The sequence below is a fragment of the Trichomycterus rosablanca genome, chromosome 11, assembly GCF_030014385.1.
Source record: "Trichomycterus rosablanca isolate fTriRos1 chromosome 11, fTriRos1.hap1, whole genome shotgun sequence".
Classification (NCBI taxonomy): domain Eukaryota; kingdom Metazoa; phylum Chordata; class Actinopteri; order Siluriformes; family Trichomycteridae; genus Trichomycterus; species Trichomycterus rosablanca.
Window position 1 is genome coordinate 28,151,778 of NC_085998.1, and position 24,892 is coordinate 28,176,669.

The 24,892-nt window shown below is 43.1% G+C and overlaps 1 protein-coding gene across 3 annotated transcripts in view; it reads left to right on the top strand.

Annotated features, from left to right (window-relative positions):
- The window catches only part of bcl2l13 (BCL2 like 13), a 34,651-nt gene extending 17,061 nt beyond the window's left edge, over positions 1–17,590 (top strand). For all 3 annotated transcript variants that reach the window (XM_063004131.1, XM_063004133.1, XM_063004132.1), the window contains exon 7: positions 16,190–17,590. In XM_063004131.1, coding sequence (XP_062860201.1) covers positions 16,190–17,266 — 1,077 coding nt within the window. In that variant the 3' untranslated portion in view covers positions 17,267–17,590. The remainder of the gene's footprint in view (positions 1–16,189) is intronic.
- The last annotated feature ends 7,302 nt before the right edge of the window (positions 17,591–24,892 follow it).

Here is a 24,892-nt window from a genome sequence, read left to right on the forward strand (position 1 = left end):
ACCTGGGTTTGAAACTTTACTTACTATCTGTGTGGAGTTTGACATGTTCTTCTAGTGTCATGTCTGTAAAGGTTTACTGCGGGTACTTTGGAATCCTGCTATTTTGGTATCCTAAAATAAATCCTTGAACATTGTGTATTTGTATACGCTGCCCTGGGTGTGTCAGTGATGTGATTCTCACCCTGTTGTCATGACTTGAAACATTAGTTGGTTGTATATATACTGTAACAATGCTCTTCATGTACCAAAAGAGGGAGACAAAATCTCAGCTAGGACCTTGAATCCTCTACCTTGATCTTTTTTAGGATGACGTGAACCATAAACATCTAAAATGTTTCTAATCTGGACTTACCAGTTCAGTCTGTGGCAGTGCAGCCTTGGTCATGACAGCCAGATGGAAATTCATGCAACTATTTTTATTGAAATGTTAAAAGTTTATTTAAAATAGCTCTACAATAATATATTAAAATAGTATTCGTATGCACCAGAATGGTAATGAGCCTGTAAGTGTACACTAAACTTTTATGTTAGATATTTTTGCTTACGGTCATTTTTTTTGGGTTTGGAATATTTAGTTCGATTTTTAGACACACCATCCATGTAAACAGCATATACTATACAAACTATACAGAGCAGGCCGCTCAGGTGGTGCAGCGGTAAAATACACTAGCACACCAGAGCTGGGATTTCAAATACATCGTATCTTGTCTCGGCTCTGCCATCCGGCTGGGCTGGGCGGCCACATGAACAATGATTGGCTGTTGTTCAGGGCTAGGATGAGCCGGATCAGGGCTCCTCATAACTGGTGCAATTACAACCTCTGCTGGCTGATTGATGGCGTCTGCGCGGGGTTGGGGAAAAATGCTGATCAGGGTGTGGCTCTCCGTGCACAAGGCTGGTCCGCATATGAACTCGCCTCGTGCAGGTGAAAAGATGCAGTCGGTGCTGCTCACGTGTTGGAGGGGGCGTGTGTCAGTTGCAGAGCTCTTCAGTCAGCAGTGGATGGTTGTATCAGTACAGGTGAAGCGTAACACAACCAGGGTAATTGAATACGACTAAATTGGGGAGAAAATTGGGGTGAAATTTGGAGAAAAAGAGAAAAAAAAACTATACAATGCAGAAGAAATAGATGCTAGGTTTAATAGAAGTGTCTTTTTTTGTGTGAAGCATCTAATGAATTTGGCTCGTAACCTATTCAGTCACTCATGTATAGCAGGTGAAAGTTCCTTTACAGGAGCTTGTTTTTTTTTTATGTGCTTTGCATAACTGACAACATACTTATCATTTTTTTAATAATATTACTCAATAATATAATAATATATAATAATAATATAGTCTAATCTAGTCCTTTACAATTGCCTATTATGTTTCCTTACTGCTTACACCACCTCTGCTCTGACTGAGGGAAGTCGCAGATTACCATGCATACAGCCTGCCAGAAGCCTGCTCTCACAGACCCATGTACCTTACGGAAAGCCATGCTATGCTATTCCATGAATCATGAAGAGGTTGTATTTGCTTTTCTTCAGACACAGCTTATTCTGTCCGTTGGACACCTGACCAGATTGATAGCACAACCGGGATTTATTCAGGGTATAATTTAGTTTGAGTTATTGTTTTTTATTTTTTTGGCTGCTACCGTATTCAGGAGTTGCCACAGTGTGTACTAGACTTGCGCTACACGACCGGCAACAATGGAGAGATTTGGTAGTACGTTCATCAGTACAGCACCCCCCACGACCAATCCAGTTTATGGGACAAGTGAAGTGAAGTACTAGACTTAGTACAGTTGTTATGTCAGATAAAACCCATTTTTATCCTAGACTTTTTTTTTTGCATTTTCTCCTCTTTTTGTCCCCCATTTAGCACGTCCAATTGTCCAATTTGCATCATGCTTCCTCTCTGCCTATGCCGAAACCTGCTCTGACCGAGGAGATCGAAGCTAACCCACATCCCCTCCGACATATGAGCAGCAAGCCGTATGCATCTTGCCACCCACACATTGATGAGTGATGTGCCACCTAGCGTTGCATGCAGAGAGACACACTCTAAGAGCTCTTTCCTCATCTAGGCGCCTCTAATCAGCCAGCAGAGGTCGTAATTGCACCATTCTGACAGAGAGAGACCCACATCCGGCTTTTTGTCCCGCCCCCCAACTGAACAACAGGCCAATCGTTGTTCATATTGCCACTCAGCCTCAAGCCGGTAAGGCAGAGCTGGATTCGATACCATGCACTCGAGATCCAGCTCTGGTTGCAGCGTGTGCTTTTTACCACTACGCCACCTGAGCGGCGTCCTAGACTTGTATTTTATTTTATTTTATTTTATTTTATTTTTTTTAACCCCTTTTTCTCCCCTTTTAGCGCATCCAATTGTTCAATTAGCATCGTGCTTCCTCTCTGTCTATGCCGAACCCTGCCCTGACGGAGGTGATTGAAGCTAACCCGTATCCCCTCCGAAACACGAGCAGCAGCCAGATGCATCTTTGCCACCCACACATTGACGAGTTTGGCGCCACCTAGCGTTGCATGCGGAGAGACACACCCTAAGGGCACCTTCTCCCATCTCTGTGTAAGCGCCTCCAATCAGCCGGCAGAGAACGCAATCGCATTCTGACAGAGAGAGACCCACATCCGGTTCTTTGTCCCACCCCCCACATGAGCAACCGGCCAATCGTTGCTCATATAGCCACTCAGCTTCGAACCGGTAAAGCAAGGCTGGATTCGATACCACGCTTCTCAGAATCCAGCCCTGGTTGCAGCGCGTTTCTTTTTACCGCTGTGCCACCTGAGCGGCCCTAGACTTGTTTTTAATGCACTTTTCTCTCATGGCACATTTAGTAATGCATCTCGTGACATCATGTTGTGTTTGGTTCATTTAGATGCCTTTGGTTTGTATTGCATTCACACCTGAAACGAATCAAACCAGAATTTGCTTAGAAACGGACCAAGACTCCTCTGCTCAAGCGATCTCTGTTTACTTATTCGGTGCACACCAGAGTTAGAAAGGAAGCGTTCACACAATCGCACCAGGGTTAGTTTAAATTGAACTAAAGCTGACAAGTGTGAACACAACCTAAAAGTCTCACTTGGGGATTAGGGTGTCATTTTTCAGTCAACACTTAGTTGTATTAGAATTTGTTTTGCTTCTACAAAGAGGAAGGGACATCGGTGTGTTTTTAAGCTTCAGTCCCTGAATCCTTCAGTCGTTGAGTCACATTCCTCTTGAGCAAATCCTCCGCGAGCGACCTCATTCGCAGATAACAAACACGAAGGGAGGAGTTTCTGTCTGTTTGGAGGAGGGTGCACAGAGTGAACAAGGACTCCTGTACAGCTGTTCTAAATCCATTGCTGTGACAGAGTGGAAGTGTAATTGTTTAGCTTTCTCTGGCGTGGTCCGTGAACAAGCCAGGTAGGCACTTATCTTCATTTTATAAGGCATATATATGGATTATTGGGGTTGTATGGTATACTTGCATGCTAATTTACAGTGTAAATTAAAGTAAACAATACTATAAATTAACCTACAACTTCACTTAACCTGTACTGAGGAGTAAAAAAATAAAGTTACCAAAGATCTGCACTTAGCAGAAACAACAGCGAGACTAACACACTTCTTTTGTTTTTGCTGGAAGGGCATCCGAGGGCAGGCATCTTGACCCATACATGTTTGAGTGTGCAGGTTGATTGCTGAGCATAATGCATAATAATAGCTCAACATTAAATCAGCCATATCATTAAAACCACCTTCTTGTTTCTACACTCACTGTCCATTTCATCAGCTCCACTTACCATATAGAAGTACTTTGTAATTGTACAATTACTGACTGTAGTCCATCTGTTTCTCTACACACCTTTTTAACCTGCTTTCACCCTGTTCTTCAATGCTCAGGACCACCACAGAGCAGGTATTATTTAGGTGGTGAATCATTCTCAGCACTGCAGTGACACTGACATGGTGGTGGTGTGTTAGTGTGTTAGTGTGTGTTGTGCTGGTATGAGTGGATCAGACACAGCAGCGCTGCTGGAGGTTTTAAATACTGTGTCCACTCACTGTCCACTCTATTAGACACTCCTACATAGTTGGTCTACCTTGTAGATATAAAGTCAGAGACGCTCACTCATCTATTGCTGCTGTTTGAGTTGGTCATCTTTGAGACCTTCATCAGTGGTCACAGGACGCTGCCTAAGGGGCGCTGTTGGCTGGATATGTTTTTGGTTGGTGGACTATTTTCAGTCCAGCAGTGACAGTGAGGTGTTAAAAAACTCCATCAGTGCTGCTGTGTCTTATACCTGCTCTGTAGTGGTCCTGGGAGAGTCCTGACCATTGAAGGACAGGGTGAAGTTCAGCTAAAAAATATTTAAAAAAATGTATGGACTACACTCAGTAATTGTAGAACTACAAAGTGCTTCTATATGGTAAGTGGAGCTGATAAAATGGACAGTGTCTGTAGAAACAAGGAGGTGATTTAACGTTATGGCTGATCGGTGGATGTATTCTGTTACTTATACTTTGCCTTACCAATGTGAGCTCATGTGGCGTAATGGTAGCAGGGGGTTGGAATCACAGGATGGACTTACTAAAACAGAAGACGCATGGAGTGACATGAACTTAGCCTCACATTAGGGCACCCTTAGTGCTGGTCCCAAGCCCAAATAAACAAAAGGATTGCATCAGGAAGGACATCCAGTGTAAACATGTGCCAAATTAAATATGCACTTGACTGATTCGCTGTGGTGACTCCTAACTTAAACAGCTGAAAGGAATCATTTATTCACTTTGCCTTGACACAAGGTAACCACCAAACTGGATATAGCTATGCCTCAAACGATCTATGTGTTTAAAAACAATGCTTTTAAAAGAATGCAGCTTTATGCTAAAGTTTGGCCATCACTAAGCAAATTGCATGTTTCGTTGATTTTCTTGGGCGGTGGGTAGCACTGTCGCCTCACAGCAAGAAGGTCCTGGGTTCAATCCCCAGGCGGGGCGGTCCGGGTCTGGAGTTTGCATGCTCTCCTCGTGTCTGCGTGGGTTTCCTCCAGGAGCTCCAGTTTCCTCCCACAGTCCAAAGACATACAGTCAGGTTAATTGGAGACACTGAATTTCCCTATAGATGAATGGGTGTATGTGTGTGTGTATGTGTGTCTGCCCTGCCCCCATCCAGGGTGTTACTGTGTGCCTTGCGCCCATTGAAAAAGCTGGGATAGGCTCCAGCACGCCCCCAACTGGCAACCCTGATCGGATAAGCGGTTAAGAAAGTGAGTGAATGAGTGTTGAATTTCTTTGTTGAATTAATATCAATTAACACATTATAATGACATTGCACTTAAATATGTCTACACGCCTACACGAATGACGATTGGCTGTTGTTCAAGGGGTGTGCCGGAGTGATTCCTCATAACTGATACAATTATGACCTCTGCTGGCTGATTAATGGAGCCTGCACAGAGACGAGGGATAATAAGGATCAGGGTGTGCCTCTCCGTACACAAAGCTAATCCACACATGTACTCACCTCATGTAGGTGAAAAGATGCAGTCGGCTACTGAACACTTGTCTGAGGGGACGTGTGTTAGTCCCGGCTCTTCTCAGTCAGAGTGGAGGTCAACATCAGCAGAGAGGAAGCGTAATGCAGTCGGATAATTGGATAGTGCTAGATTGGGAGAAAAGGGTGGTCAAATGGGTCAGGGAGATGATGTCAAATTGTTTTATGGATTTAATAGTATTCAGATTTAAAGATGCGATGCAAACGAAAGGAGGGGGGATTAACTTCGTGTAGAAAAACTGAATCCAGTCTCTGATGTTAATAGTTATTTAATAGTTTGACTTAATTTATAGAGCCTGGTGTAAGTGATTGGTGTCTTTGTGCCACGACAAGGTCCTATAGACTGGGTCTTATTTACTTTACAACACTCAGGTAATCATTTGAATATGTCAAATCCTGTTTATGCAAGACAGCGGGCGTGTGGTTAGACAGGGTGTGGGTGCATGCGCAGAAAAGCTTTCAAGAGCACAGACAAAATGTCGCATGTAAAACTATCCGAGCTTGATAAGGCAGTGTGACTTTCCTGGTGCACTTTTAGGTGCTGTGAATGCAGAATTGCAGGAGGAGCTTGTGATGCATGGGCTAAAACCCTTCCAGATTCCTTTGTGCGTTGGCCTTCATAGAGCAAAAGAACAACTGCCCTTCAAAACACTGGGTCAAAACTAAACCTGTGTTGTGATGTCATGCCAACCCTGTTTCTAGGAAGCAACCAGTCAAGGCCTACATAAAATTAAAATTCAGAGACTAAGAAAAGGGAAGCAGAAGGTCAGCCTGTCTTTTGAAAGTAGATCTTGAACAATAAGTAAGCTTTGTTCTGCGGATATGATTGAGCAAGCACAGGGCTCAAATCAGTCGGTAGGGCATGGGTGGGGAAAAAGGATATAATTCATGCTGGCACACTGTGCCCTGCATACCACTCGCCCCACTGCTTTATGTAACAGACTTTTCACAGAGGTGGCAGCTGTAGAGCAGGGATCATGTGCTGCACACGCACTCAAAGGACACCACGGGCTGAGCACCATAGGGGAGTCCAAAAATAAATCGGATAATTCCTCATATAAAATGATAATCGGGGACACTGCCCTAGTTCCATGCAGTGCTTTTTTTCCCCCCAGAGAGGAGGACGTACATACACTGATCAGCCATAACATTAAAACCACCTCTTTGTTTCTACACTCACTGTCCACTCATCTCCACTTATCATATAGAAGCACTTTGTAGTTCTACAATTACTGACTGTAGTCGATCTGTTTCTCTGCATACTGTTTTAGCCTGCTTTCACCCTGTTCTTCAATGGTCAGGACCCCCACAGGACCACCACAGAGCAGGTATTATTTAGGTGGTGGATCATTCTCAGCACTGCTGTGACACTGACATGGTGGTGGTGTGTTAGTGTGTGTTGTGCTGGTATGAGTGGATCAGATATAGCAGCGCTGATGGAGTTATTAAATACCGTGTCCACTTACTGTCCAGTCTATTAGACACTTCTACCTAGTTGGTCCACCTTGTAGATGTAAAGTCAGAGACGATCGCTCATCTATTGCTGCTGTTTGAGTTGGTCATCTTCTCGACCTTCATCAGTGGTCACAGGACGCTGCAAACGGGGCGCTGTTGGCTATTTTCAGTCCAGCAGTGACAGTGAGGTGTTTAAAAACTCCATCAGTGCTGCTGTGTCTTATCCACTCATACCAGCACAACATACACTAACACTCCACCACCATGTCAGTGTCACTGCAGTGCTGAGAATGATCCACCACCCAAATAATACCTGCTCTGTAGTGGTCCTGACCATTAAAGAACAGCATGAAAGGGGCTAACAAAGCATGCATAGAAACAGATGTATTACAGTCAGTAATCGTAAAACTACAAAGTGCTTCTATATGGTAAGTGGAGCTGATAAAATGGACAGTGAGTGTAGAAACAAGGAGGTGGTTTTAATGTTATGGCTGATCGGTGTAAATCATTGCTGCTACTAATCATGATGATGGCTCTCATATTTTGTGTTTCAATTTGAACAGTTGAAAGGACAGTGGTGTGAAGAGGTATGGCCCCTGTCTGGTTGAGTTAGCCCAGTTTATCTAGAACTGGGTTTTTATATGGGCACAGAGAAGTCAGCAGCTATATTTAATTATGTACAAGAAATTAGGAAGCCACTTTTGCTATACTTTTGTCCACTTATTAACAAAATAAAAGCATTCACAGTTCCATTTTATACAATCTGTCAAGCAGGTTTTGTATGGTGCACTCCACCCGTAATGCTGAACTTTTTTGGGAATACTGATATGTTTGTTCCAATTCTTTGCCCTAAGGCAGATGGAAGATTTGGAAAAGAATGCTCCACCCTGTGCACACCCAAGAGAAAAAAATCTTTACAGTTCCTTCTTCTTGGTGATTGCTTTAGACATATAATAAAACAATCCTGTAGCATTTCTGCCTTCCTTGGAACGTCTTGTTCTCTTACTCTGTAAGGTAGGAATTGTCTTGTCTGATGGTCTGCATTTTATTGGTTCTGACTACAAGTAGGCGTGTGGTTATAACAGCCATTTATGACACGAGAGACAGGTTATAAGAGACTGTTTGGATGCTATTTTGACAGGAGCTTAGTTTGATCCTAGATGTTAAAACAAATAAAATATTAGATAGATAGATAGATAGATAGATAGATAGATAGATAGATAGATAGATAGATAGATAGATAGATAGATAGATAGACTGCACCATACAAAAAAGTATATATTTTTAGTAGTTCTACAATTACTGACTGTAGTCCATCTATTTCTCTTCATACCTTTTTAGCCTGCCTTCACCCTGTTCTTTAATGGTCAGGACCCCCACAGGACCACCACAGAGCATGTATTATTAGTGGTAGTGGATGATTCTCAGCACTGCAGTGACACTGACATGGTGGTGGTGTGTTAGTGTGTTAGTGTGTGTTGTGCTGGTATGAGCGCATCAGACACAGCAGCGCTGCTGGAGTTTTTAAATACCGTGTCCACACACTGTCCACTCTATTAGACACTCCTACCTAATTGGTCCACCTTGTAGATGTAAAGTCAAAGACGATCGCTCATCTATTGCTGCTGTTTGAGTTGGTCATCTTCTAGACCTTCATCAGTGGTCACAGGACGCTGCCCACGGGGCGCTGTTGGCTGGATGTTTTTGGTTGGACTTTTCTCAGTCCAGCAGTGACAGTGAGGTGTTTAGAAACTCCATCAGCGCTGCTGTGTCTTATCCACTCATACCAGCACAACACACACTAACACACCACCACCATGTCATTGTCATTGCAGTGCTAAGAATAATAATAATTGAAGAACAGCATGTAGGAGGCTAACAAAGCATGCAGAGAAACAGATGGACTACAGTCAGTAATTGTAGAACTACAAAGTGCTTCTATATGGTAAGTGGAGCTGATAAAGTGAACAGTGAGTGTAGAAACAAGGAGTTGTTTTTAATGTTATGGCTGATTGGTGTATGTATACAGTATATGACAAATTAAAGCGTTTATTCTTTTCTGTTCAACACTAAATGTGTCATCAAAGAAGCAAAACATGTTCTGACACTTCTGATATTGTAATACATGACGGCCAAAATTTGGAACAGCAGATCTGAACTTTGGTTTCTTGATATTTGTTAGATGTTTTGGTGCAGTGCAGCTTGCTTTTCTCATCCTTGATGTTAGTTCTTAATTGACTGTCTGTTCAGCTATTGCACTTCAGTTGTGCTGATTCCAAATGTTGGAATCTCGACTGCAGAATTTCTGATAGTCGGGGGCTTCATTCTGAAATGTCAACATTTCCGTATCGTCTTGTCTTTGGGGACTTTCACTCCTAGATATGAAAACATTTTTTGTGACTATGGCCACAGGTGTTCCTGTCTGTCACTACCATGTTTCTGCTAGCATCTGACATGCCTGGGGTTGGGTGGAAATCGAAACGTATCCATCGCTTTTAGAGAACTTGTTTGCACTTGCACATTAATATGTTTAATCGTTGATCTAACTTGCAAGCACAGATCACAGATTCCCCAAACCTGCTTGCTTGCAGTCTGTCACACATCTTACATCATTTAGCTACCAAATTTCTTGCTGTTTTATTTTGTAGTAACGAGTAACGAATTTGCATAGGGCAAATGTAGTGGAGTAAAAGTGAAAGTTGACCAATTTAAAAACTCTTAAATAGAATATTTAAAAAAAAATTATTCGGTACTGTAATGAAGTATTATTACTTAGTTGCATTAAACCACTGTCCACTACACATTGTTCTCTGCACTCTAACAAATGCACTATTAAGTTAATATTCATTGATCAGCCATAACATTAAAAACAACTCCTTGTTTCTACACTCACTGTCCATTTTATCAGCTCCTCTTACCATATAGAAGCACTTTGTAGTTCTACAATTACTGACTGTAATCCATTTATTTCTCTACATACTTTGTTAGTCCCTTTTCATGCTGTTCTTCAATGGTCAGGACTTTCCCAGGACCACTACAGAGCAGGTATTATTTGGGTGGTGGATCATTCTCAGCACTGCAGTGACACTGACATGGTGGTGGTGTGTTAGTGTGTGTTGTGCTGGTATGAGTGAATCAGACACAGCAGTGCTGCTAAAGTTTTTAAATACTGTGTCCACTCACTGTCCACTCTATTAGACACTCCTACCTAGTTGGTCCACCTTGTAGATGTAAAGTCCGAGGCGATCGCTCATCTGTTGCTGCTGTTTGATTTGGTCATCTTCCAGACCTTCATCCCTGGTGATGTGGTGATGTTTTTTAGCAGCGGGACCGGGGCGACTAGTCCTGATAGATGGAAAGATGAATGCAGCTAAGTACATAGAGATCCTTGAGGAAAACCTGCTCCAGAGTGCTCTGGACCCCAGACTGGGGCAAAGGTTTACCTTCCAACATGACAACGAGCTGAAGCACACAGCCTGTGAAAGTCTGTGAATATAATTGAGTGGCTTAACCAGAGCCCAGACCTGAATCCAATCAAACATCTGTGGAAGAAGCTGAAAATGGCTGTGTACCGACGCTCCCCATCCAACCTGGCAGAGCTTGCAAGGAAATGCCAAGAGGAATGGGCAAAAATTTCCAGAAACGAGTGTGCCAAGCTCGTAGCTTCTTTCTCAAGACACCTTGAAGCTGTAATTGCTGCCAAATGTGCATCAGCCAAGTATAAGGCTAAGGGTGTGTACAGATATGTAACCCCTAAATAAACGGCACAATTATTGGCAATTGTGTGTAGATGTTTGAGGCAATAACAGTTCTCTTCTCAGCCACTAGATGGCCACATTGCACATGCAGCACTGACGTGTTACAGAACCTACACGTGTTACAGTATGCTGCTTCAGTGCTGCTTTTTATAACTGCCATTGTGGTAAAATTAGAGATGCATGCACCCACTGTAGGTCTGGATTCTGGTAAATGAAGCAACGAAACCTCACTCACTCAGTTCTTCTATTGTTCATGCACCTGTCAACATGATTTTGCGGTGTTTCCTTACACTGATGACTCAAATAGAAAATACTCCTGCACCTGTAGTATTAGGTTGAGTAATGTAGTAAAATAAAGAGACATCTTTACATCTGATATTATGTTTGCATTTCAACGTTCACTTCAGCAGCAAATTCTCAAGTTTTAGTGTATGCCTTTTGTTAGAAATACTGTAAATGGAGAAATTATGTAAACTGTAGCTAGAGCCTGCCCACTATATTTTAAGGACTATAGCTTAAAAGACTTTACTGGACTTTACAAAGGTAGTGACTTTCTGTAGGTACTCAAGCAAACTAACTAGAGCAGGTATAAATAATCTGAGGTTTAAAGGGCTTAAATTATATATATATATATATATATATATATATACAGTGTATCACAAAAGTGAGTACACCCCTCACATTTCTGCAAATATTTCATTATATCTTTTCATGGGACAACACTATAGACATGAAACTTGGATATAACTTAGAGTAGTCAGTGTACAGCTTGTAGAGCAGTGTAGATTTACTGTCTTCTGAAAATAACTCAACACACAGCCATTAATGTCTAAATAGCTGGCAACATAAGTGAGTACACCCCACAGTAAACATGTCCAAATTGTGCCCAAATGTGTCGTTGTCCCTCCCTGGTGTCATGTGTCAAGGTCCCAGGTGTAAATGGGGAGCAGGGCTGTTAAATTTGGTGTTTTGGGTACAATTCTCTCATACTGGCCACTGGATATTCAACATGGCACCTCATGGCAAAGAACTCTCTGAGGATGTGAGAAATAGAATTGTTGCTCTCCACAAAGATGGCCTGGGCTATAAGAAGATTGCTAACACCCTGAAACTGAGCTACAGCATGGTGGCCAAGGTCATACAGTGGTTTTCCAGGACAGGTTCCACTCGGAACAGGCTTCGCCAGGGTCGACCAAAGAAGTTGAGTCCACGTGTTCGGCGTCATATCCAGAGGTTGGCTTTATAAAATAGACACATGAGTGCTGCCAGCATTGCTGCAGAGGTTGAAGACATGGGAGTTCAGCCTGTCAGTGCTCAGACCATCCGCCGCACACTGCATCAACTCGGTCTGCATGGTTGTCATCCCAGAAGGAAGCTGACGCACAAGAAAGCCCGCAAACAGTTTGCTGAAGACAAGCAGTCCAAGAACATGGATTACTGGAGTGCCCTGTGGTCTGATGAGACCAAGATAAACTTGTTTGGCTCAGATGGTGTCCAGCATGTGTGGCGGCGCCCTGGTGAGAAGTACCAGGACAACTGTATCTTGCCTACAGTCAAGCATGGTGGTGGTAGCATCATGGTCTTGGGCTGCATGAGTGTTGCCGGCACTGGGGAGCTGCAGTTCATTGAGGGAAACATGAATTCCAACATGTACTGTGACATTCTGAAACAGAGCATGATCCCCTCTCTTCGAAAACTGGGCCTCATGGCAGTTTTCCAACAGGATAACGACCCCAAACACAACCTCCAAGATGACAACTGCCTTGCTGAGGAAGCTGAAGGTAAAGGTGATGGACTAAACCCAATTGAGCACCTGTGGCGCATCCTCAAGTGGAAGGTGGAGGAGTTCAAGGTGTCTAACATCCACCAGCTCTGTGATGTCATCATGGAGGAGTGGAAGAGGATTCCAGTAGCAACCTGTGCAGCTCTGGTGAATTCCATGCCCAGGAGGGTTAAGGCAGTGCTGGATAATAATGGTGGTCACACAAAATATTGACACTTTGGGCACAATTTGGACATGTTTACTGTGGGGTGTACTCACTTATGTTGCCAGCCATTTAGACATTAATGGCTGTGTGTTGAGTTATTTTCAAAAGACAGTAAATCTACACTGCTATACAAGTTGTACACTGACTACTCTAAGTTATATCCAAGTTTTAGTTCTATAGTGTTGTCCCATGAAAAGATATAATAAAATATTTGCAGAAATGTGAGGGGTGTACTCACTTTTGTGATACACTGTATATATATATATATATATATATATATATATATATATATATATATATTAGGGCTGTCAAACGATTAAAATTTTTAATCGCGATTAATCTCAGAATTTCATATAGTTAATCGCGATTAATCGCATTAAAAAAAATCTGTGTAAATGTTATAGAAAACAAGGATTTTTAAGTGAAATGTTACAATTAAAATGGTGAACACATTTTATGCTAAATGTACTGATGTTAAAAACTGCTGGGACAAGAGAAAACTGTAAGGGAGTTTATTCACTCACATACTAGGCAGTAAATGTCAGATTGTAGGTTAGAATTTCTCCATCAGCAAACACTGTAGATCAGCGGTGCTTTAGGTGGGATAAGGTGTAGTTATTGTATCAGACTTGTCTGTGGTTGTATCGTGACGATGGTTTGATGGACGTTTCTACACGAAGTGAGTGTGTTTTGACCCTTTGGGGCTTCCATAGTTCATGAACTAACGTGCTCGACTCAGCTTTCCGGTATTCGGTACAGAAGAAGAAGTTAATTAAGTGTAATAAAGTGTTCTGCTCCCGACAACTTGTGAATATAGCGTGTATTTATTTCTTTATTATGCAAGTGCATCACTACCACGATCGGTTACATTATGTTAACAAACCGCAAATGAAAAACGGTGGCAAGTCCGACATTAAAACGTTTGTTCTACCAGTCAAGTGTCAACATGAACTAGAATTTGCGTTAATGGCACTAATTTTTTAAATCGCGTTAAATTGAGGTCGCGTTAATGCGTTATTATCGCGTTAACTTCGACAGCCCTAATATACAGTGTATCACAAAAGTGAGTACACCCCTCACATTTCTGCAGATATTTAAGTATATCTTTTCATGGGACAACACTGACAAAATGACACTTTGACACAATGAAAAGTAGACTGTGTGCAGCTTATATAACAGTGTAAATTTATTCGTCCCTCAAAATAACTCAATATACAGCCATTAATGTCTAAACCACCGGCAACAAAAGTGAGTACACCCCTTAGTGAAAGTTCCTGAAGTGTCAATATTTTGTGTGGCCACCATTATTTCCCAGAACTGCCTTAACTCTCCTGGGCATGGAGTTTACCAGAGCTTCACAGGTTGCCACTGGAATGCTTTTCCACTCCTCCATGACGACATCACGGAGCTGGCGGATATTCGAGACTTTGCGCTCCTCCACCTTCCGCTTGAGGATGCCCCAAAGATGTTCTATTGGGTTTAGGTCTGGAGACATGCTTGGCCAGTCCATCACCTTTACCCTCAGTCTCTTCAATAAAGCAGTAGTCGTCTTAGAGGTGTGTTTGGGGTCATTATCATGCTGGAACACTGCCCTGCGACCCAGTTTCCGGAGGGAGGGGATCATGCTCTGCTTCAGTATTTCACAGTACATATTGGAGTTCATGTGTCCCTCAATGAAATGTAACTCCCCAACACCTGCTGCACTCATGCAGCCCAACCATGGCATTCCCACCACCATGCTTGACTGTAGGCATGACACACTTATCTTTGTACTCCTCACCTGATTGCCGCCACACATGCTTGAGACCATCTGAACCAAACAAATTAATCTTGGTCTCATCAGACCATAGGACATGGTTCCAGTAATCCATGTCCTTTGTTGACATGTCTTCAGCAAACTATTTGCGGGCTTTTTTGTGTAGAGACTTCAGAAGAGGCTTCCTTCTGGGGTGACAGCCATGCAGACCAATTTGATGTAGTGTGCGGCGTATGGTCTGAGCACTGACAGGCTGACCCCCCACCTTTTCAATCTCTGCAGCAATGCTGACAGCACTCCTGCGCCTATCTTTCAAAGACAGCAGTTGGATGTGACGCTGAGCACGTGCACTCAGCTTCTGTGGACGACCAACGCGAGGTCTGTTCTGAGTGGACCCTGCTCTTTTAAAACGCTGGATGATCTTGGCCACTGTGCTGCAGCTCAGTTTCAGGGTGTTGGCAATCTTCTTGTAGCCTTGGCCATCTTCATGTAGCGCAACAATTCGTCTTTTAAGATCCTCAGAGAGTTCTTTGCCATGAGGTGCCATGTTGGAACTTTCAGTGACCAGTATGAGAGAGTGTGAGAGCTGTACTACTAAATTGAACACACCTGCTCCCTATGCACACCTGAGACCTAGTAACACTAACGAGTCACATGACATTTTGGATGGAAAATGACAAGCAGTGCTCAATTTGGACATTTAGGGGTGTAGTCTCTTAGGGGTGTACTCACTTTTGTTGCCAGTGGTTTAGACATTAATGGCTGTATATTGAGTTATTTTGAGGGAAGAATAAATTTACACTGTTATATAAGCTGCACACAGACTACTTTTCATTGTGTCAAAGTGTCATTTTGTCAGTGTTGTCCCATGAAAAGATATACTTAAATATCTGCAGAAATGTGAGGGGTGTACTCACTTTTGTGATACACTGTATATATATATATATATATATATATATATATATATACAGTATATATATATATACAGTATATATATATATACAGTATATATATATCTTTATCTTGTGGCACTTTGAGATTTGTACACAAATGTAAAGTGCATTACAAATTAAATGTATTATATATATATATATATATATATATATATATATATATATATATATATATATATATATATATATTTACTGCTCATCTATCGCTGCCGTTTGAGTTGGTCATCTTCTAGACCATCATCAGTGGTCACAGGATGCTGCCCACGGCTTGCTGTTGGCTGTATGTTTTTGTTTGATGGACTATTCCCAGTCCAGCAGTGACAGTGAGGTGTCTTATCCACTCATACCAGCACAACACACACTAACACACCACCACCATGTCAGTGTCACTGCAGTGCTTAGAATGATCCACCACCCAAAATAATACCTTCTCTGTAGTGGTCCTGTGGGGGTCCTAACCATTGAAGAACAGCATGAAAGTGGAATTAACAAAGCACACAGAGAAATAGATTGACTACAGTCAGCAATTGTAGAACTAAAAAGTGCTTCTATATGGTAAGTGAAGCTGATAAAATGGACAGTGAGAGTAGAAACAAGGAGGTGGTTTTAATGTTATGGCTAATCAGTGTATATTTTGTTAATTAATATACCTAATGCTGTGCAAATCCACATTTATCAGAAATCTTTTATGTTTTGGATCCATCATAACTGTGTCTCATCTTTGCATTTTGCAGAGTTCTGTATTTAGCCTGGAGGATGTGGAGGACCCAGGCGCGCTCATAGCCGAAGACAGTAACGATATCTACATCCTGTCAGGAGAGCAGGCCCGTGAGCAGTTGAGCCCCCCTGATTCGCTGCTCATCAGTGTGGCAGACAGCAGCGGAACAAGCTCCTGGCAAGCAGAGAGCCTGCCCATATCTCTCAGCGGACAAGAATCCTGGGCTCAGGTCGGTCACATGGAGCCGGAGGACGCCAAGAGCGTGGACAGCGGCGAAGGGATTGCCGAGGAGCGCAGCGAGAACAACTCCTCCAATTCCGACATCGTGCACGTCGAACGTGAGGAGGCGGAGCTCCTGGAGGAGGGCGAGGAAGGCGCAGAGGAGGAGCTGCAAGAGAGCGTCCTTAGCATGCTGGGCACGGAGAGCGAACTGGAGGCCCTTAAAGAAGAGCTTAAAGAAGTGCCACCTACAGAGCCTGAGTCACTGGTGTCCCTAGATGAGTCCATTGTCACATTGGAGGAACCTGCTAGCCTGGTTGCTTCTTTGCCACCAGTTCATGTAGAGCCAAAATCCCTTGATTCCCCAGCACCTACTGTTCCTGCTGCTATTAATGTAAAGCCAGAATCTACTGCTCCTGCTCCCCCAGTGCCTGTTCCTGAACCCAAACTCAAATCTGCTCAGCCAGAACCTGTTCTAGCTCCTGTGGAGCCTCAGATTATAATCCCAGTTAAAAAATCTGAAGCTGAATCTACCCTGGAGGTACCAGTACTGACCCAAGCTAAAGAGGTCACTCCAGCTCAGAAGCCTCCTGTCGTATCCCCGACATCAGCACTGGTGCAGAAGATACCACCACAGGTTGTACAGGAGGCCCTTTCATCTCAGGCTCCTCTTATTATACCCTCTGCTGGACCACCAGAACAGAACATTTTACCACAGCAACCGAAGCTTGTGGAACCTGCCTCCGTTCCTGCTCAGAAGCCCGTGGCAGAGCCCGTGTCCTCCGAGCTTTCCGTTCTTCTGTACGGCGGTGCTGCACTGGTGGCCATTGCTGCGCTGGTGGCTTACGGGGCTCTCGCTTATCGAAAGAAATAGTAGAAAGTGGTCAATATGAATTTTTTTCCCTAGGACTTCACTTCAAATTTTAGGAACCGGGGCCACTGTGCTGTCTCCTGTTGCCTCAAGCCATGTCATGAATTATCTCAGTTCCTTTTCTTCTTTTTTTGTAGCTTTTATGTTCCATGTAGCTTTTATTTTTCATGTTCCCGACTGATTGGTTTGGCCTAGGTTTTAGATTCTGGCTTAAAGTTGAATATCAGAGTCAATTTGTTCTTTTCATTTGCCCAGTTTTTAGAAGTGGCTACTGTTATTCAAAAATAATAAAATGAATTGTGTGCTTTGAAAGCCAAGTATAATATACTGAGGAGAAAAGGGTGCACGTCTCATTATTTCTATAATTTTAACTGATTGTCAGTTTGATGTTCCATTAGTTTCTTTTTGAAGCAAGGACTTCCCTCGTTTGGGTCCTGGACCCTGACGTGGTGAGTAAGAATATTACAACCAGAATAAAACACTGTTGTGAAAGGCTTAATTTAATAAGAAAAACATGGTTAAAAAGAGGGCAGCATGCCACTCAGGTGGCGCAGCGGTAAAACACACGCTAGCTCACCGGAGCTGGGATCTCTGACAGCTCTGCTATCCGGCAAGGGGTGGGCTAGTAGTAAGCCGGATAGGGACTCCTCATAACTGAGGCAACTATGACCTCTGCTGGCTGATCGATGCTGTCTGCACAGAGATGGGGAAAAGAGTGCTGTCAGGGTGTGTCTCTCCATACACAGTGCTGATCTGCATTAGCACTCACCTAGTGTAGGTGAAAAAAATGCATACGGCTGCTGCCCACGTGTCGTCGGAGGTGTGGGTTAGCTTCGTTCTTCTCAATCAGAGCGGGGATCAGCATTAGTGGAGAGGATGATGCAGTCATGATGCAATTGGGCAATTGGACGTGCTAAAAAGTCAGCAGCATGGTGGCTCTGTGGGTAGCACTGTTGCCTCACAGCTAGAAGGTCCTGGGTTCAGTTCACAGGTGGAGCTGGCCGGGTCCTTTCTGTGTAGAGTTCCTCCCACAGTCCAAACCCATGCAATCAGGTTAATTGAAGATACAAAATTGCCCTAGTTATAAGTGTACATGTGTGTGTGTTTGCTCTGTGATGGACTGTCAACCTGTCCAGGGTGTTCCCTACCTTTCGCCCAGTGAATTGATCCTAAATAGGATGAAGCGGTGGTAAAACACAGTGAATGAATGGTACAGATTGAATAGATTTGCTATTTAGATTAAACCACATGTCATAAAACAGCTGTAATAAAACCACTCAGTTCCAGAAGTAAAAAAAGCCTTTTGGGCGCCCAGGTGGTGCAGCAGGATATTCCGCTAGCACACCAGCGCTGAGATTCTGAACACCCTGGTATGAATCTCGGCTCTGATACTGGTCGGCTGGGGGCCATCTAGCGAACACAATTGGCAGTGCCTGCAGCAGACACTAATTGGCCACCGTATCTGCTAAGGCGGGATGACCGGAGTATATGTGGGCGGGATCTTTATATTCTGTGTAAGGACCCTGGTGAGCGGATAGAGGCACCTATGCAGAAGCACAAGCGTAAAGAAGGGGTCTGCTAGCAGTAGAAGACAGATTGACTACGCTAAATCGGGAGAAAAAGCCTTTTATTTTTATATATACAGTGAGGAAAATAAGTATTTGATCCCCTGCTGATTTTGTAAGTTTACCCCCTTACAAAGACTTGAACAGTCTATAATTTTTATGGAAGGTTTATTTTAACAGAGAGAGACAGAATATCAACAAAAAATCCAGAAAAAATAAATAAAAGTTATAAATTCATTTGTATTTAATTAAGGGAAATAAGTATTTGTTCCCTTACCAACCAGCAAGAATTCTGACCCCCACAGACTGGTTATGTGCACAAAAGGCACACAAATTAGTCCTGTCCCTGTATAAAAGACACCTGTAACATAATCAGTTTCTTCCATTCAAATCTCTCGACCACCATGGGCAAGACCAAAGAGCTATCAAAGGACGTCAGGGACAAGATTGTAGACCTGCACAAGGCTGGAATGGGCTACAAGACCATCAGCAAGAAGCTTGGTGAGAAAGAGACCACTGTTGGTGCGATAATTCAAAAATGGAAGAAATACAAGATCACAGTCAATCGCCCTCGCTCTGGAGCTCCATGCAAGATCTCACCTGGTGGGGTAAGAATGATTCTGAGAAAGGTGAGGTCAGCCCAGAATTACACGGGAGGAGCTTGTCAATGATCTCAAGGGAGCTGGGAGCACAGTCACCAAGAAAACCATTAGTAACAGACTTCGCCGTAATGGATTGAGATCCTGCAGTGCCCGCAAAGTCCCTTTGCTCAAGAAGGCTCATGTACAGGCCTGTCTGAAGCTTGCCAATGAACACCTGAATGATTCAGTGAAAGCTTGGGAGAATGTGATCTGGTCAGATGAGACCAAAATTTAGCTCTTTGGCATCAACTCCACTTCCAGGCAGAGAAATGCCCAGTGGGGATGGTGTTCTTGGGGTCATATCCAGCATTTCTCTGCTCCCAGCTCCCTTGAGATCATTGAGCTCCTCCCGTGTAATTCTGGGCTTACCTCACCTTTCTCAGAATCATTCTTACCCCACCAGGTGAGATCTTGCATGGAGCTCCAGAGCGAGGGCGATTGACTGTGATCTTGTATTTCTTCTATTTTTCGAATTATCGCACCAGCAGTGGTCTCTTTCTCACCAAGCTTCTTGCTGATGGTCTTGTAGCCCATTCCAGCCTTGTGCAGGTCTACAATCTTATCCCTGATGTCCTTTGATAGCTCTTTGGTCTTGCCCATGGTGGTCGAGAGATTTGAATGGAAGAAACTGATTCTGTTACAGGTGTTTTTTATACAGGGACAGGACTAATTTGTGTGCCTTTTGTGCACATAACTGGTCTGTGGGGGTCAGAATTCTTGCTGGTTGGTAGGGGATCAAATACTTATTTCCCTTAATTAAATACAAATGAATTTATAACTTTTATTTAATGTTTTTTTTCTGGATTTTTTGTTGATATTCTGTCTCTCTCTTAAAATAAACCTTCCATAAAAATTAAAGACTGTTCAAGTCTTTGTAAGGGGGTAAACTTACAAAATCAGCAGGGGATCAAATACTTATTTTCCTCACTATATTTATATATATATAAATTATATATATATATATATTTTTTTTTTGTATATATATTTTATGCGTTTTCTCCCAATTTAGTGTAGTCAATCTGTCTTCCGCTGCTGTGGATCCCCAATTTTTGCAGCTGAGGAGGGTATATTGCTGCTTACGCCTCCTCCGACCCACGTGCAGTCCTTAACAGAACCCTTTTCCACCAATGCACTCTCCATAGGCTCCTCTATCTGCCAATCAGAGTCCTTACACAGAATTTGAAGACCCCGCCCACATATTCCGGTCATCCTTCCCTGCAGGCACTGCCAGTTGTGCCCCCTAGATGGCACCCAGCCGACCGGTGGCACCGCCAAATATCGAACCGATGAGTTCAGAATTTCGGCGCTGGTGTGCTATCCCGCTGCACCACCTTGGATGTGATGGTTTATAGTTTGTGTGGGTCTGAATGCCTTTCCACATACAGCGTGGGTCAGAGTTGTGAAAGTGCTCATCAACAGACAGTTTGTAGGTGTGTTTGCCTCTTCTGATGCCCCTTTTCAGATTTGCCCTGGCTGAGCTGTAGGCCTCAGAGTCACCCGATCTGAACGCAGCGTTTCGTGCTTTCAGCAGAAGTCGAACCAAGGCATTCATCCAGGGCTTCTCGTTGGGGAAGATTTTCACATGCTTGACAGAGGTGACATTATTAATACACGTGTTGATGTAGTTTATTACAGATGATGTGTATGTGTCCAAGTCTGTGTCCATGGTGGCTTGAGACGAAAACATGCTCCGATCAGTGTTATGGAACTGATGCTGTAGGGAGGTGATGGCCCCGTCTGGCCACACTTTAACTGTCCTTGTTGTAGTTTTCACACGTTTGATGAGTGGCACATACCTGGGGAGCAGGAACAAAGACAGGTGATCAGACTGTCCCAGGTGGGGGAGGTGGAGGCTTTGTATGCCTCTGCAATGTTTGAATATACATGGTCCAGGGTGTTCTTTTCTTTCTAGTAAGGTCTAGTAAAGTCTATTAGGGTCTAGTAAAGTGTAGTAAGGTCTAGTAAAGTCTAGCATGGTCTAGTAGGGTCTAGTAGGGTCTAGTGATGTCTAGTAGGGTCTAGTAAAGTCTAGTAAGGTCTAGTAAGGTCTAGTAAAGTCTAGTAAGATCTAGTAGGGTCTAGAACAGTCTAGTAAGGTCTAGTAGTTTCTTGTAAGGTCCAGTATGGTCTAGAACAGTCTAGTGCGGTCTAGTAGTTTCTAGTATGGTCTAGTAAAGTCTAGTAAAGTCTAGTAATGTCTAGTAAAGTCTAGTAAGGTCTAGAACAGTCCTGACAGAGGTGACATTATCAATGTGACAGATGATGTGTATGTGTCCAAGTCTGTGTCCATGGTGGCCTGAGACAAAAACATGCTCCGATCAGTGTTATGGAACTGATGCTGTAGGGAGGAAATGGCTTCATCTGGCCACACTTTAACTGTCCTTGTAGTTTTCACACGTTTGATGAGTGGCACATACCTGGGGAGCAGGAACAAAGACAGGTGATCAGACCCAGGTGGGGGAGGGGGGTGGCTTTGTATGCCTCTGCAATGTTCGAATATATATGGTCCAGGGTGTTTTTTCCTCTAGTGGAAAAGGAGACATTCTGATGAAATTTTGGTAGAACAGCCTTCAAGTTGGTATGATTAAAATCTCCCGCAATGATAAAAACTTCATCTGGGTGCGCAGTTTGTTGTTTGCTGACTGCTGTACTCAGTTCTTCCAAAGCTAACTAGGCGTTGGCATCAGGTGGGATGTAATTCAGTAACAACAACGGCGGAGAACTCTCTCGGTAGATAAAAAGGTCTGCACTTAATCATCAGATACTCCACATTCGCAGAGCAATGACTTTCAGTTACAATTGAGTCTGTACACCATGATTCGTTAACATAAATGCACAGACCCCCTCCTTTACTCTTACCGGAGTTTGCTGCCACTCTGTCCGCTCTGAACGTGCTTCGTCCATCCAACTCCACCGCGCTGCTGGGGATGTTGCAATTCAGCCACGTCTCCGTCAGAATCATGATGCTGGGAACCGGTGTACGATGCGGGTTTAGCATTAGCTTAACCCGTAGCCCACCGCGTTTTCCTCGCCTTTGTTTACGTTCTCTGCGCCGGCTTCGTTCAGCTGTGTGAGTCGATTTCGCAGTCCACGGCGATCTGGAGATTTCCCGAGGAAGTTGCAGATCAAATTTACTGTTTAAGATATTTAAACCAACATCAATCAGTGTCTGCCGGCTATATGAGATGCTTGCCTGGCAGTATGGAACGCAAAAACTAAAAAACAGTAGACTAATAACTACTAATATGCACGTTGTGCATGCTCTGCCATCTTGATCTCATAGTAGGGTCTGTTATGGTCTTGTAAGGTCTAGTAGGGTCTGTTAAGGTCTAGTAGGGTCTGTTAAGGTCTAGCAGGGTCTGTTAAGGTCTAGCAAGGTTTAGTATGGTCTGTTGAGGTCTAGTTGGGTTTGTTAAGGTCTACTAAGGTCTAGCAGGGTCTGTTAAGGTCTAGTAAGGTCTAGTAAGGTCTAATAGGGTCTGTTAAGGTCTAGTAGGGTCTGTTAAAGTCTAGTATCGTGTATTAAAGTATGTTAAGGTCTAGCAAGGTCTAGTAGAGTCTGTTAAGGTCTAGTAAGGTCTAATAGGGTCTGTTAAGGTCTAGTAGGGTCTGTTAAAGTCTAGTATTGTGTATTAAATTATGTTAAGGTCTAGCAAGGTCTAGTAGGGTCTGTTAATGTCTAGTAAGGTCTAGTATGGTCTGTTTAAGTCTTGTAAGGTCTATTAAGGGCTTTTAGGGTCTTAATGTCTAGTAATGTCTAGTAATGTCTAGCAAGGGCTGTTAAGGTCTAGTAAAGTCTTTTTGGGTATGTGAAGGTCTCGTAAGGTCTAGTAGGGTCTAGTAAGGTCTAGTAGGATCTAGTAGTCTGTTAAATTCTAGTAGGGTCTATCAAGGTCTTGTTGGGTCTAGTAGGGTACGTTAAGGTCTAGGAGGGTCTAGTAGAGTCTGTTAAGGTATAGTAGGGTCTAGTGGGGTTTGTTTAGGTCTGTTAAGGTCTAGTAGGGTCTAGTGGGGTCTGTTATGGTCTAGTAAGGTCTAGTGTTGTCTGTTAAGGTCCTGGAAAGTCTAGTAGGGTCTGTTAATGTCAAGTAGGTCTGTTAAGGTCTTGTAAGGTCTAGTAGGGTCTGTTAAGGTCTAGTAAGGTCTACCAGGGTCTTTAAAGGTGTGTAGTAAGGTCTAGTAGGGTCTGTTAAGGTCTAGTAGGATCTTTTACTGTAGGGTCTATTATCGTGTATTAAAGTTTTGGTTAGGTCCACCAAGGTCTAGCAGGGTCTGATAAGGTCCAATAAAGTCTAGTAGGGTCTGTTAAGGTGTAGAAAGTTCTAGTAGGGTCTGTTAAGGTCTACTACAGTCTAGTAGGGTCTGTTAAGGTCTAGTAAGGTTTAGTAGAGTTTTTTAAGGTCTTGTACATTCTAGTAGAGTCTGTTAATGTCTAGTAGGGTTTGTTAACATCTTGTAAGGTCTAGTAGGGTCTGTTAAGATCTACTGTTAACGTCTGTTAACGTCTTGTAAGGTCTGTCAGGGTCTGTTAAGGTCTAGTTATGTATTGTAGAGTCTGTTAAGGTCTAGTAGGGTCTGTTAAGGTCTAGTAAGGTTGAGTAGGGTCTGTTAAGGTCTATTGTGGTCTGTTTAAATCTTGTAAGTTCTAGTAGGGTCTGTTTAGATCTAGTAAAATCTACCAGGGTTTGCAAAAGTCTAGTAGGGTTTGTTAAGGTCTGGTAGGGTTTGTTAAGGTCTGGTAGGGTCTGTTAAGGTCTAGTTGCGTCTGTTATGGTCCATTATCGTGTATTAAAGTCTGTTAAAGTCTAGCAAGGTCTAGTAGGGTCTGTTAAGGTCTAGTAAGGACTAGTAGGGTCAGATAAGGTCTAGTAAGGTCTTGTAGGGTCTGGTAAGGTCTTTGTAAGGTGTATTAGTGTCTGTTAAGGTCTAGTAGGGTCTATTAAGGTCTAGTAGGTTTTCTTAGGGTCTATTAATGTGTATTAAAGTCTCTTAAGGTCTAGCATGGTCTAGTAAGGTCTGTTAAGGTTTTGTAGGGTCTTGTAGGGTCTGTTAAAGTCTAGTAAGATCTAGTAAGTTATATTAAGGCCTATAAGGGTCTAGTAGGGTCTGTTAAGGTCTCATAAGGTCTAGTAAAATATGGTAAAGTCTAATAAAGTTTAGTAGGGTCTTGTAGGGTTTAGTAAGGTCTAGCAGGGTATGTTAAGTCTAGTAAGGTCTAGTAGAGTCTGTTAAGGTCTAGTAGGGTCTGTTAATGTATTGTAAGGTTTAGCAGGGTCTGTTAAGGTCTAGTAAGGTTCTGTAAAGTCTGGTTAGGTCTAGTAGGGTCTTGTAGGGTCTGTTAAGGTCTGGCATTGTCTAGTAGGGTTTGTTAAGGTTTAGCTACATCTTGTGTAGGGTCTGTTAAAGTCTAGCAAGGTCTAGTA